This window comes from Aplysia californica, unplaced genomic scaffold (genome assembly GCF_000002075.1).
Source record: "Aplysia californica isolate F4 #8 unplaced genomic scaffold, AplCal3.0 scaffold00001, whole genome shotgun sequence".
NCBI lineage: Eukaryota > Metazoa > Mollusca > Gastropoda > Aplysiida > Aplysiidae > Aplysia > Aplysia californica.
The window spans coordinates 3,896,733-3,911,321 of record NW_004797271.1 but is presented as its reverse complement, the minus strand read 5'-3'; the positions used below and the strand labels follow the sequence as shown (position 1 = coordinate 3,911,321).

At 38.8% G+C, this 14,589-nt stretch overlaps 1 protein-coding gene across 5 annotated transcripts in view; it reads left to right on the top strand.

The window, feature by feature from the left end:
* The first annotated feature begins 25 nt into the window (after positions 1–25).
* Positions 26–14,589, top strand: part of LOC101848702 (ras-related protein Ral-A) — a 28,565-nt gene continuing 14,001 nt past the window's right edge. Inside the window, exons 1-4 of one of the 5 annotated variants that reach the window (XM_005088878.3) lie at positions 26–93; positions 4,592–4,721; positions 6,979–7,187; positions 11,399–11,573. In XM_005088878.3, coding sequence (XP_005088935.1) covers positions 4,614–4,721; positions 6,979–7,187; positions 11,399–11,573 — 492 coding nt within the window. In that variant the 5' untranslated portion in view covers positions 26–93; positions 4,592–4,613. Of the gene's footprint in view, positions 125–163; positions 359–718; positions 803–2,429; positions 2,459–4,591; positions 4,722–6,978; positions 7,188–11,398; positions 11,574–14,589 lie in introns of those variants that run through there. The other 4 variants (XM_005088877.3, XM_005088875.3, XM_005088876.3 and 1 more) reach the window with 4 other exon arrangements.

Genomic DNA, 14,589 nt, shown 5'->3' with positions numbered 1-14,589 from the left:
TTTGTAAGCTATCGCCATTTCCAGTTTCGGGGAAAAAAACTTTTAATCAAATGAACTGTCTTTGACATTTAGTGTAATTAATTTTTTTTAGACGTAAGTCATCGCTTATAAATCTATTTTTCTTGTAAGTACTTTTCCTTATGTTGGTGTTAAGTCATCTTATTTGTATTGGTAAAGAATTTATCTCTTTTCGGTTTGTGGCCAAACTTTGTTCTAAACTTGTGTAGAGGTTTCAACAGGAAGAGACCGATGTGTTGACAGTAGCGCTAGTTACACACTCGGTGAATCACCCATCTCTTGCCGGAATATACTGTGTGTTTTGTCCTTAGAATATTCGCATGTCGTCTTCAACTCCAAGGTGAAACCTTTTATTTTTGTCTGACTTTACAAATTAATATGCATCAAGTGTAAAATGAATCGTGTCACGGTTCCCCCCCTCTCACTACCAAATATCTACTGAGACTGAGGACCTGGGCTGGGCCAGTGTTGAGTGTGTTATTTTTCTGAAGTAGTGCCTCTACATGAAGGATCAATCATATAATTATTTGCTTTCATCTGATTCTCTATTGAGATTGGAAAATTTCATGAGTTAGAACTGACGATTCGTGTTATAAAAGAATTTAGCATTCTAGTATGCTTCTATAGATAGACTAGAATAGATCTTATCTAATTTATGACAAGGGAGGGGTTCTGAATCAGTTGAATTGATGTTACCATGCTCATAGCCCCTAGTCTATTGCAAATTATTAAATTTGGTGGTTGCTTTTCTTAGGAGATGAACTAGGATGGACTTTGGGTTAAGGTTAGTTTGAGAAATGATGCATTCTTTCCACAGGAAGAGAATCTAGATCTAGTAGATTTAGATTCTAGATCTATCTAGATCTAGATCTAGATCTAGATCTAGATCTAGATTAGATGAACTAGAATCTAGATTTTTAAAAAAATTTTAAATAAATTTTGAAGCATTGAGTATGCTGAAATTTTATGATCTTTAACACTGAATGTAGAGACTGATCGATTGTGAGTTATTGGAATAACATAATTTTATTTCCATTTCAGTGCATTTTTCAACAGTCTTTAACTTTAGAGATCTTTATAGTTTATGGAAGCCAGCTGCAGTGCCTGGTCACTGATATGCATGCATGAAACAAAAACCTAAATCCTGTACTACCTGCCAAGGGCAGCAGAGACTGCAATTACAGGAGTTGTTAAAATTCCGATGAATTCACGATCATGTACAATAGTGTTCCCCTTTCCTTTAAGTAAAGCATGCGTTTTAGAAAGTTCCATGTTAAAATCGATCTTCTTGAATACTTGATGTACTGTTGACGGCTTTAACTTTGGGCTCACAGACTTTCTGTTAATAAAACTTTTTGCAACAGACAAGGGCAGACACACCAAATCGGAAAGGCAACTCTGAAAGTAATTTGCTGTAGCATAATTGCCATTTTGGCGGACCACAAGCTTCCTAATTGAACATTGTCTTCTAACACTATTAATTGTTCAAAATTTCATCCTCTTACTCTTACGCTACACCACTTCTTTTGTGGTGATCATGAATCATAGTCAAACCTTGATGTTGTACCGCCAGCCCCGCTTACCGCCAGGTTGAATGCCAGTGTACAAAAAGTGCCCCCTATATTAACATAGTATTTGCGCATTTACACCACCATTCACCAACTATCTCAGTTGTACGGTCCTTATTAAACTACTGTAAATTTATCCCGTTGTATCGCCGATGAACTAGACACCAGAAGTACACAGTAGGGCCTGCACACTAGGCTGCGCACAGCGCACGGCACATCCATTATCCACTCAGTGGTTGCTTGACAATATTTCACACACAATAAATCTCAACGAGCTAGGCCTAGGTCTAGATCAAATGCTTTCCGCAGATTTACTCACTCCCCGCCCATCCCACCTCCCCACCCTTGCCTTGTAGATTTTAGGCAATATGGATAGATCTTCAGTGATGTAGGGTGTCGCAAGTGAACACAATACGATCTGCAATAACGAAGAGTTTAATTAAAATTATAAAACATAACTTTGTAATTGAGGATCAAATTTCACTCCCCGCATGAATATGACTAAATTTAATGCATTGATTATATTATGAAAATGCTATTATTATTAGGCCATGTGGTCAATAAAAATAAAAATTAGAATTAGATTTTGGAAGTCGCCTGGAGAAATTTTAAAGGAACCTCACCATCTCAGCACTCCGACAAAATATCAGGCGCCAGATATCAGCCGAACAACTTGGAGGTTTCATTTAGTGAGGACTCACACTCAAGTCTAAGTGACAGATCGAAGGGAGATAACTCATTATTTCATCTTGTGATTGGTAAACAATTCCCCTGGAGTAGGGCATTCGATGCTATGTGTATTTAACAGATTACGTGAAAACCTCGTTGTACCACCAGCCCCTCTGTACGGCCAAGTTCATGCTCATCCCAAGGTAGGCGGTATAATGGGGTTTGACTGTAGATGGAGTTGGGACACCTCCATTAAAGACCCTGGCCCATGAATTCTTTGGAGTTTTTAAAGGGTTGAGAAATAGCTGTAAACAAGTTGTGTTTTTATTCATTTTGTCAAGAAGTTGAAGACTAACTGTTAGACATTCTCTTCCTACCTTATTCAGATTTGTTCATTTTGAATGTTTATCAGTTAATAATGGAAGAGGTTATTTTGTCAATGTGGAGACTTGAAAGACATAATTTGATGGGGTATTATCTCATCGTCTAGGTTACAGATTATATTCTCTCAACAATAAGTTAATGTATTAGAAACCTGGCAGATCGCACATTTCCTGCAATCGAATAGTATCCCACTATATGCATTCATTGAGGGTTGCTGTGCAGTAAATTTTTACCTGTGAATTGATCAAAATCTGGTTAGCCATGATAGCAAACTTTTTGTGCCAATTTCCTCCTTTCTGGTAAATTGACTTGTGATAGTTAGAAAATCGCTATCAGAAAGAAACTTTTTGCCACACTAAAACTACTAATATCAAGAATAATTCGAAGTGGTGTTCCGAGGTTGTGACATTTGTTTTGTTTTTGTTTTTTTGTAAAGTGTTTTACGGCGCTCGCAACTGCATAAGGTCATATGAGCGCGTGGGACACTCCTAATATTTTCAGTTGGTAGGAAATTTTGAATTTTGCCCAGGTGGCGGCCGAAGCCTACTCTTATCAATTTTAGACCACCAAGGGATCTTTAACGTGCGCAACTTGCACACAGGCCCTCCGAGATTTTTCGCCCTTGTCCGAGAAGGCTAGGTGTAGATCTTTCCTACCAGAAGATCAGGGGTGTGGCAGAAAGACAGCAGTAAGGAGGAGCCAAGGAGTAGCAGTAGAAAGGCTGCAGAAAGAGTCAGGAGCCCAGAGGAGGAGGCAAAGGGGGTGAGGGGGTGGGGGCAGAAAGTGGAGATGAAAGCAGACAACAGAACATTGCTAGAGAGCAGTTAAGGAGGTGAAAGGAGACAATTTTAGAGAAGAAAATTTTTCGGTCGCTACCCGGATTCGAACCCAGGACCTTTGAATGAGAGGCCAACACCTTAACCTCTAGGCCACGAGAGCCCCCTGTGACATTTGACTTTCAAATGTGAAAATGGAGGAAACTTGGGTATACGCTGGGTAACTCTACTCTACACTTTATCGTCAAGGTACATGTTTATTCATTATTCCCAGTTTGCATTCTTTCAATGATGCGATAATAAATTATTTGAATTATAAGTAGAAATGGCAAGAGGAACCTGCTTTTAAACATTGCCAGCAGTGGAAAGATCAAACAAGACAAAACCTTGGTAAAAAAAATAGGTGTAATGGGTTGTTAGCAATCTGTTCTCAAACAGGCTCCCAAATGCCATTTCCCTGAGCCCCTCAACGGGACGCTGTCCCCCAGACCCCCAGCAGAATGTTCCTTACTTTTCAGCTTCAGCTGATAAAAGCACTGGCACTGGTAAAGGAATAGTTTAAGGGTAGGCTCTGTAGTAGTACCAGTAAAGGGAGTATAGTACCTTAAGTAGTCACATGGTTGCAGTTGCTGTAACAACGAGAAAATGAGGTAGAAGTACTGAAAAGTCTTTTTTTTCTCCATAGGTTGTATAGAATTAGTATTAACTTTGGAAGGGATTTTTATTTTGTATTGTCCGTGGCTTTGTAGTTAGAGGCTCTTGGACTCACAACCACAAGGTCTTGGATTCGAATCCTGTCTGGGGCCGGGCGTTGTGTCTTTAGGAGAGGCTCTTTTAACACAAATATTCCTCACTTCGCCCTGGTGGGAATGGCTACCCGGCTACAGACAGTGAAAGAGTGCATGCAATCTGCAGTTTGTACTGTATACTGTCCGGGAAGCAGAGAATGTTTCTGAGTGCTCTAGGGTCTGCTGGGGTAATGACAGTTGTAAAGAGCATAGAGCTGTAGAGAGTAGATGCGCTGAATAAAGGGAATTATTATTACTTTAGGAATATCTTCCACCTCATCCTCCCCGTTGCACTGCTGTAAAGACTATTGGTAATTAACAAAAACAAATTTTTATTTTGTATTGTTATTTTTTTAAAGTATGATTTCTCTACCTTTGTCGTTCACAGCTGCTTCCTTTTAAACACAGCCATGTCGAAAGCAAAGACCCAGCAGCCTGCTGTTATACACAAAGTGATAATGGTGGGCAGCGGAGGTGTGGGCAAATCAGCTCTTACACTTCAGTTCATGTATGATGAGGCAAGTTGCTTTTTATATATAATAACATAATATCACTAGCCAGGGAAAACAAACTAAAATATGTTTCACTCACCCACTCTTTGTTCATTTGAACTTACTACACATCATCACTTTATTTGAAAGGTTGGGGATATTGTTTTGAGGGGTCTCCTGAATATTGTATTTGTTTGTGTTGGCACCCACGTTAGTAAGCTCTTTTGAGTCTTTGAAGAATTGAGGTCCTTAGCAATGAAATATATAAGTTTGATCAAAGGTTATTTGTATGCCTCTCATTGCTCAAGTGAATTAGGGCTTTGATATAAAAAATATCGTAATTAAAATTGTCTTTGTCTATCAGGAACTAAGTACTTTTTTGTATTATTGTCTCGGAAAGGAGGCTTTTCAATGGACTGAAGTCCTTTTAGGGCAAGACTGACGTTTAATTGGACTGGCACACTCAGGCATAACTCTTCTGTTGTGTTTTGTTTGAAGAGTGAAATACAGACCTGCCAAGTACCCCCATTACAATTGTGAGTTCTCCAATTATTATTTTTTTCCTCGTTGAAGAACCCTGCGACACTCCCCGGTACAAGCGGAAGAAAAAAGTAAAAGTAATGTAAAGTAAAGAAGAACACTGATCATATTTGTATAAAAGCTGATTTTTTAAACTTGAATTCTGGTTTGTTCGGGTGGTTTGCAACATAATGTAAATGACATAAAATACACATTTGTGAGGCAACGTGGGGAAATTAGGTGCTTGTCAAAGCAGTGAAATCGAAGAGACCAGCATTTTTCTGGATGTTCAGCTTTTATTCTCCTCCCCCCCCCCCCCCCCCCCAAATTATTTTTGGGGGGCTCAACACCTTTTATGTCTTTTTAAAAACACATTTCCATGTAGGTGGTGCAGAAAGACGTTGATTAAAGGCCCCCAAAAATGTATATTTCCAGATTCCAGGAAAACTCAAGCTTTGGAAGTCACCAAACTTTGGCAGCCATTTCCTTGCTAATTTACCTCTCACATCAGGCGACCCCCACCTCCTTCAATCTCAAAATATCTCAACTTTTGTTCAAGATAGACGGGCATTTTTTCACCAAATGCAAGCCAAATGAACAAGCTTTAAGATTATATTAATAAAGTGAACTCTAAATACCCAAAAATTGACAAGCGCCTGATTCCTCAGCATCACTACACATTTATATTTGCGTTTATTTGCAGTTTTTGCACGGCTTATTGTAAATAATGTGGAAAACTGAAAATACACTCCTTTTTTTCATTTATTCGAATGGAATTGCAATACGTGTTTGTTTGCCATGTAGGTTTGTTACATCATTTAAATCTATTAAGATTTGGAGACACTTATTTTTGAGGATAAATTTGGGGTTGACTCTTATTTTTTGTCTCGGAGTGGATAGCAGGTATGGTAACATCTTAAATGGTTATACCTCTCCTATTTATTCGTTTTTATAATGCTGTGATGATGTTTTTGTTTGATTCCATATTTATTTGAAGATGTTCGAAGAAATCATTTTATGATAAGATTTGACTCTGTAAGAAGAGAAAAAAAAAGAAATCGTGACAATCTTGACACTATCTTAATGACTGCATGCGTAGGGCGGGGGTGACATAACACAATTTAAGTGAACCTTCCCCACAGTAACACTTTACGGTCACTTGATGCAGTTATGAATCAGGCCCGAAAAGTCAGTTGCAGTCACTCTTCTGGCTGGGTGACCAGATGGGGTATTTTGTACTGCTGGCTGTGTGACTGTAAAGTATTAAATAATACCACCAACTTAACTTGTTCTTTCAGCACGCGCAGGAAGAATACCAACGATTTATTTAAACAAAACAAACAAGATTTTTAAAATAGCATTTCTGACAGGAACAGTTAACCTGTTCAGCGAAAATGTGTAGTGGGCGGAAACGGGTGAAGTGGAGAAAAAGAACTTGTAAACACGTTTATATTTTATAATTTCAGTTTGCGAGTGTACTCATCTGTAAATGTCATTGTCAGTGTTAGCTCTAGGGTGAAAAATTCCCTCATGGATAATGCAGCTCTTTTTATACTCTGGTAGCTTTTGGATTATTTTCCACATTTATCAAGTAGATTTTTCACTCACTTCTCATTTCAGGGTTCACAGTTCATTCACAAAATAAAAACAGTTGCAACAGAAACCTGGAATCCTGTATTCAAAAATAAAATTTGATAGTAAAGAAGTACCACTCTTCCTTTGAAATTGTATTAAAGTATTTTTCTGGTCATGTTTCTATTTTCAGTTTGTGGAGGATTATGAGCCCACGAAAGCAGATTCTTATCGTAAGAAAGTGGTGTTAGATGGAGAAGAGGTCCAAATAGATATCCTGGATACAGCAGGCCAAGAAGATTATGCAGCTATTCGTGACAATTATTTCCGCAGCGGAGAAGGATTCCTTTGTGTATTTTCTATTAAGGAACAAGAGTCTTTTCAAGCAACTCAGGATTTCAGGTAAAAACATTGCGGCTATGTACATGGTGTGTAATGCCGTTTCTCAATGAGGCTACCTTTCCATTATAAGGGATAGAAATTTTCCCTAAATTTACAGAAATCCGTAATTTTGATTTGCTCCGTCATTTTCCGTAAGTGGGATCTGACGTCTGTAACACAACCAAACACATCCTCCCTTCCCTGATGCCTATCTACTTACTTTCAATGGTGAGTCATTCTACTATGTGTACTAATCTACAATTAAATACGGGTATTTTTCCAAATCTGTATATAGCCTGCGAAAAGTTCCGTAAATTTTGGGCTGATCAGTTTCCATCCCTGCATTATGACTTAACTCCCTGATGTTGCTATTAATCTTTGACAGATAAAAGTGTATAAACACAAAAAAATAGCACCATTAGGTAGAAATGATTGAGGGGACTGAAATAAAAAGGGCTGAGTGGTAAAATCTTTGAATGTATAGAACACATTTATAGTGTACTTCATACTTTGTTGCGACCTCAGATTATACTTATTATAGTTCTTTATATACTCTGTGACTGCTTCTCTACAATGAACATTTGTGCCAATTTTACATGCATCAAAATGTTGTAAGATCATTCATATACATATATATATAACATATATATATAATATATATATATATGTGTGTGTGTGTATGAGGCAGCGTGGTGAAATCAGGCGCTCGTCAAAATAATGAGAGACTTGAAACTGGCATTTTTCCGCAGGTTTGGGAATTTTTTTCAATTTTTTTTTTTTTGGCTCAACACCTTTCATACCCTTTAAAGAATACCTTTCTCTGTGAAAAACATTAAGTAGATGCATAAAAGATGTAAGTATTCAGTTTCCTAGGACTCTCCAGCAAAAGAAAAATAACTCAACTTTGGCAGCCATTTACTTGCTAATTTAACCTCTGAAATCAGGCCACCCCCACCTCCTTCAATCGCCAATATCTTGACTTGTAGTAAAGATAAATGTTGTTTTTTTTTCATCAAAAGCAAGGCAAATGGAGAGGCCTTAACTCTTTGGCTACCAAGGCATTTTATGTGCTGTGACCAAGGCATTTTATGTGCTGTGACCAAGGCATTTCTTAGTCTTAGAATTTCAGAAGTACCCCTGTTCTTATTTTGTGTCTGATTTATAGCTGCTAAATCCAGACACTTCATGACGTAGTCATACTGAAGTATTTATACAATTGTCTCTAACTGGGCCAAGTTTCATGCACAATGGTCAAGTATATACAAAGTTGTCGCACTTTTGGTGAAATCACTCACAATGAAAAAAAGAGAAAAAAACGCTGCACACACGCCCCTCTCTGCGAATCTTCATTCTTATCGCTGTCGCTGCTGTCCGACTCAGGTCTAACTTCATCACCTCCTACATCACTATCGGAAAGTACTGACAGTTCCTCTTCATCATCAACTAACCACGTTTTAAACTTTTCCAGGGCTTTAGAAGCAGAAAAACATTGTGATTGGCGGGAACCTGATGGGTCATCAGCCATTTTGCCGTTGCTATGAGTAAACTAATTCGAGCAACGCAGGGCGGGTCAAAATGACATGAAAAAATGCCCCAAAAACAGCAGAATAAAACACAAAAGGCGCCAAATTCCTTCACTGGTTTACTGATGTATGGTAAGCAGAGCAGTTAAAAACATGAAACGAAAAGGTTGAGTCAAATTGTGGAAGGGAAAGGGAAAGAAAAGCGCTAGCCGCGCCACGAACTAGAAAGTTATGGAGCCGATAGATCGGCTCATGGTAGTCAAAGAGTTAAGATGGTACCAATAACTCCATGTGCCCCAAAATTGATGAGCGCCTGATTCCACCTCATCGTGAGACATATATATATATCATAATCAAAGGCTGATGATAGAATTTCTAGGTTTTGTCATCATAAACAGTTCCTTTTTTTAATGTTGGGTTCAATATTTTTACATAATTCTAACCAGATTTTTTCCCGCAATCCACATCATAGTTTTCTTGAAACAGATCCAAATATTGTCTGTATTTCACCATGACCACAGAGAGTAAGATGGAACTTCAGTCTTTCTGTTGCTTTTTTATGGGACATAGGCCATCAACAATTACCCTAAAAAGGCCTGTGTCCTGCATATCTCTCTCCATTTATGTCCAAGTTTTGCCCAGTCTGTGACATCAGCTTCCACATCTCTCTAGCTTCCTGATCCTAGCATTCATCTGTTTTTCTGATCATGGAGATCCATTTCAGTGGCTTTCTAGTTATACTTCGATTTTCTTCCTTTGTGTCTGGTTCTTTAACTTAAGCTTGGTCCTCTTACAATTCTATTGACTTCTAGACATTTTGCTGCTTACTATAGACTTGCCAAGCTGTAGGCCATTGCGTGTATTCTAGTACGCAAAACTGGCAGCAATACGCAAATACGCTCCAACACGATCAATTGCGCATCTTTTGATTTTCCAGTAAGCATGATTGCAATTGCTCGGAACTTGCTGTCGAGCCCTACTCGGATTATAAAACTTGTCTCAGGTCTCTACCTCTCGTTGTGGAAGGCCTGGAATTTGTCGATGTTGCCCGATACGGCATAATTCGAGTACTCATCATGAGTTGAGAATACGTGAGCAATTGCCAATACCTCTTGTTTTTCCCAGCAAGTGTCGGGACCAGAAATTAATTAACATTCGATGATAAAATTTTGTTTGCGTTCAGGCCTTTGGGTTTTTTTTACTGCTGAAATCCCAGTGAGTTCCAAAATAAAGCAGTTCATTTTCAAAAGAAGCAAAATCATGATTCCCCAGCCTAAGAAATAAGTAATGTGAATTTGGGGGGTTGGCGAGTCTGTTACCAATCCCTTCTCTCTCTCCTTCTGGGTCCTCAATGTAATAGCTTCACCAGTTCTTCTTTGCTTTTGATAACACTCTCAAAGTAAGTGAAACATTCCACATTCTCTTATAAGGTTCTTTGAGAAATGATGGGTTTTACTCCAGTTGCAGTCATCCTGCTGGGTTTTTAAAAATTTTGGTTCTTTTTGGGGGGGGAGGGAGGTTGGGTTTTTTTGTGGGGTTTTTTGTTTTTGTTTTTGCTGCTGTGGTTATGAAGTCCAGCACTGCATACCATCTTTTTTATTTTCAATAGGTTTTATGTTTTTGTTGGCATTTGGTTATGCTATGGGTAAAGAAGTGCTTAAGTGTAAAAAAAATCCTTCTGTCCAGATTGTGTAAAATGTAAACTGAGAAGGGAATGGCCCTTTCCAGCTTTTGTCCAGCTGGTATGCTCCATCCTAGCTTTGATCATGATATGTATAATGATGATCAGTTAAATGTAGTACTTCTCCTGGTTAACAAAAAGATCCATGGCTGAGTGGCTTCCTTCTTGCTTTGACCACTTTCACTCAGCATGATCTCCCCACTCCATACCACCATCACCAACACACTCACACAAGCACACAAAGATACACACACATGCGCATGCGCACGCACGCACACACACACACACACACACACACACACACACACACACACACACTCTGACACCTATCTATGAATGGTTGATGGGTTTGCTCTGGTGTGGGCTGCTCCTTTGTAAAACCTCTAATTTTCTAAACTTATCATATTTTTATGGTGTAAATTTTAAAGTGCAATGGCACTTACAAAACCTTTTTTTTTTAAATGTCACACACACACATACACACACACACACACACACACACACACACACACACACACACACACACACGCACGCACACACACACACACAAAGAGAGAGAGAGAAAGTTGTTGTTTAAAGTTATTGTTTATGTTTTTTAAATATGCTTTTTATTGGTTCGGTTGTTTTTTGTTGGCCCTACATTAATGTTCGTTTCCCAAACTGAATGCTGGGCTTGTGATTCAAGTAGCTTTTGGAATTTTGGTATTCAAAGCAAAATTACCAAAGACTTTTGCTTAATGAAAAGTTTCCTTTTTAAGGAAAGTTATCGTGACACACTATGATCTTTCACGATGTTTGTCTTTGGGGGGTTATTTTGGTTGTTTGGTGTGGTTGGAATTTTTTAAATTTGTTTTTGTCGGGGGGGGGGGGGGTGTTAATGATCTTATCCTTCCACCTTTTCCTTCCTGTAAGTTACAAGCACTGTTGTGTGCTAGGAAAAAATTTATTTGATCTTTAAACGGATGTTATTTTTGAAGACAGTCCTTCATTCATAATCTAGTTAATGTGTTGTATTTTTCATTTGGCAGGGAGCAAATTCTGCGAGTTAAAAATGATGAGAACATTCCTTTCTTGTTGGTGGGCAACATGGTTGACTTAGCAGAGCAGAGACAAGTAAGTGTGGATGAAGCAACAAAGCGAGCTCAGGAGTGGAAGGTCAGCTATGTGGAAACATCTGCCAAAACAAGGGCCAATGTAGATAAGGTAAGCCTGCTATTATAGACCTGGGCACATCTTAGTGTGTAGATGACTAATCCAGACTGCAGTGTGCATCAGTATGATGTGTTTGTGTCCTTTTTGTTTTGCTAAACTTTCAACTGTTGTTTCTGTTTGAATTTGTACTGGCATGATATTTTGTAACGAGTGTGTGTTTATTGCTGAAGGTCTTTCATATAACAAGCTGTTCATGAGCTCGCATGCTGTTTTATGAAGAGGGGAAGAGATGTGTAGCTGTCATTGTTGTACCATATTCCTATTCCGTACCATTTGTATTTATTCTTTGTCATTCTTTATTTCTGTCTTGTTTTGTTTTTAAAAATCTGTTTTAATGTATATCATAGAATGTAAAGTGCTGGGAGAGTTTAGTCACCCTCTATCACTCTCAGTTTGAATGAATGAATGACACAGTGAGATGTCTCAAGTGTAAATCCTTAAGTGATCATAATTGTTAGGCCATTTCACATTCTGACTTGCTCTCTCGTAGGCATTCCAGTGCTTTATTCATCCTTCATTTTTCAGTCTGTTTTTTTTTTCTTTCTTTCTTTCTTTCTTTCTTCCTTTCTTTCTTTCTTTCTTTCTTTCTTTCTTTCTTTCTTTCTTTCCTTAGGTTTTTTTGTTTTTTCGGCACTGGCATAGCCACTTTTTCTAGCTTTCCAACTAGTGGTCTGGGTATCCCTTTTTATTGTGATGACCTCATTTTTCCGAAGCAGTAATGCTATTTTGTTCCAGGGTGAGAGTATCTTTGTATTCGAGTAACTCCTCCAATACAGAGCAAATATTTCTAGGACAGATAGATGGCAGTTTATAAACATTTTAAAATGTCAGTGTAGTTTCTGGAGTTAAAAAATTGTTTTACATAGTTTTTTCCTATGCATTTTCCAAAGCATACAAAATGAGATCATTTCTTTAACTCATTAAACCTGAAAGCTGAAGTTTCTACCCAAAATGACAAGCATCTTCTCCCAATGGCCAACGGGTAGGATGAACACAGAGAGAAAAAAAATAATGATTATCAGGAGTTTGTAAACAGCTATGATGAATGCGAATAAAACTTTGAAAGAAGCTTCTCCGGGGGGATGCTACACTCCTTCCTCTCGCTTCTATGTCCATCGTTTGTATTGAGTTGAAGCACGTGTTGGGAAAGGAGTCAAGCTGTAACAAAACAAAAAAAAAGACAAATTTTGTCAAACCGTGGAAATCAATAACGGGGTCAATGAATCAACCCCCCCACCCCCTTTATGCTATCAAAATACAAAATATTCAACCGTTCAGTTTGAAGAAGCGGGGGTGGGGGGGGGGGGGGTGTAATGTTGATGTGCCTGTTTTTTTATATTTTGTAAGTAAGTATATGGGTTTGATCTCCCACTTATAGTAGGTTGTTTAGAGGTGAGGTCTCCAAATTTATTGTCCTGAGGTGTGTTCTTACTTTACAAATTTCTACTCTGACGTACATGTATGTGCTATTTCCTTATGAGTACGGGCTGTTTTTAATAAATGATAATGCATCTAGGAAGGGAAGAGGGATAACTGGTCTTACAAGAATGCTTTCTGGCCATGTGATATATGGTCGCTTTTAAGCACAAGGGGGCTATCCCGAAAAATGCTGTTCTGAGAAAATCAAAGGTAAAGTTGTTGGACCCTTATTCAGTTTCTTTAAAAGACAAGGATAGTTTTCTCTCAAACGAATATACTCACCAATGAAACCAAACTTGTCCTATAGGTAGGGCAATGCCCACTTTTGGTGTGCGTCAAGATTTCTGGAAACCTCCAAAATCTGGGTTAGCCCGCTTGTCCTTAAAAGCGACCATATATTGTTTCCTACACAGAAGTCATTTGCTATGGTCACTAAATTTCCCCCCCCCCCCTCATCATTTCCACCCTCAGGCAGAACCAAATAAAATAAATTTTTCCTCTCTTGAAATGGGATAGTACTGCACAGTCACAGATGGGATCATTGTGTCAGCTTTGTACAGCTGTTTTGAATTTCAATGTTTAATGGTACCTCAACAAAAAAAAAGGGGGGGGGGTCTTTTCTTAAAATGAACTTAATATGTCACCCATATAAAAACTGGTTTTTGTTCTTATCTTACCCTTCTTTTCATCAAAAAATGCTTGTTACTGTCTTCAAATGTCTGGCTGAATACCACATGCTGTGTCATTAGAGGTGGTGTCGAGGCTGCCGGACCCGTAATCATGAGATTGCGGATGCGAGATTTCGAGCCTCAGCTCGGTCTGACATTGTGTCCTTGTGAAAGGCACTTTACACGAATTTTCTATTCGGCTCAGTCCTTTTGGAGATTGACATTAAACTCGGAGGTCCCGTTTCTTAAATAACTTACTAGTGTTGAGAGTGTCGTTAAACCCATAATCTTTCACCATTATTTTGTGTCATTAGAAATCCAACCTCACCCTCAAAAAAACTTTTTTACATCATTTAGGACAAGACCTGTGTTTCAGTATGTAATTTGAAATGTTCAATGGTTAATGAATAAGAATTTTGTGCTTGTTATTATTAGTAGTAGTAGTAGTAATGTGATTAATTATTATTATTGTTATTATCGTTATTGTTATTATTGGTGTTATATGTTCACTCGCCCTTTTAATCTGGTGTTTTCCCCTTAAACACATGCACTTTCTCAATAATCGTCCCTGATGGTGCCCCGTGGGCCGATCACCGGTGCGATGTCCCCTTTACTTTGACTCGGGCTCGGGTAATCAAAACGTGTAACAATGCTCGGGGCACGCCGCCCCCGAGGGGCTGTTTTCCTCGATTGTTGAAGTTGGCTGTGAGTTGAGCCTGCTCGTGTCCGTCCATGCCCGGCTCCCTCACTCGTTTTGCCTCCTCTGTCTATCCCAGGAACCCATTATAATCAGTGTTGTCAATCTTTATCTTCTCCTCCGTCCCCGCAGACTCGCATTTCGGTCCCTCTTCGCCGTGATAATGTGCCGTCTCCCAGCTCTACTCGGCTTTCTTGTCTCTTGACCCCCCCCCCCTCTCTCT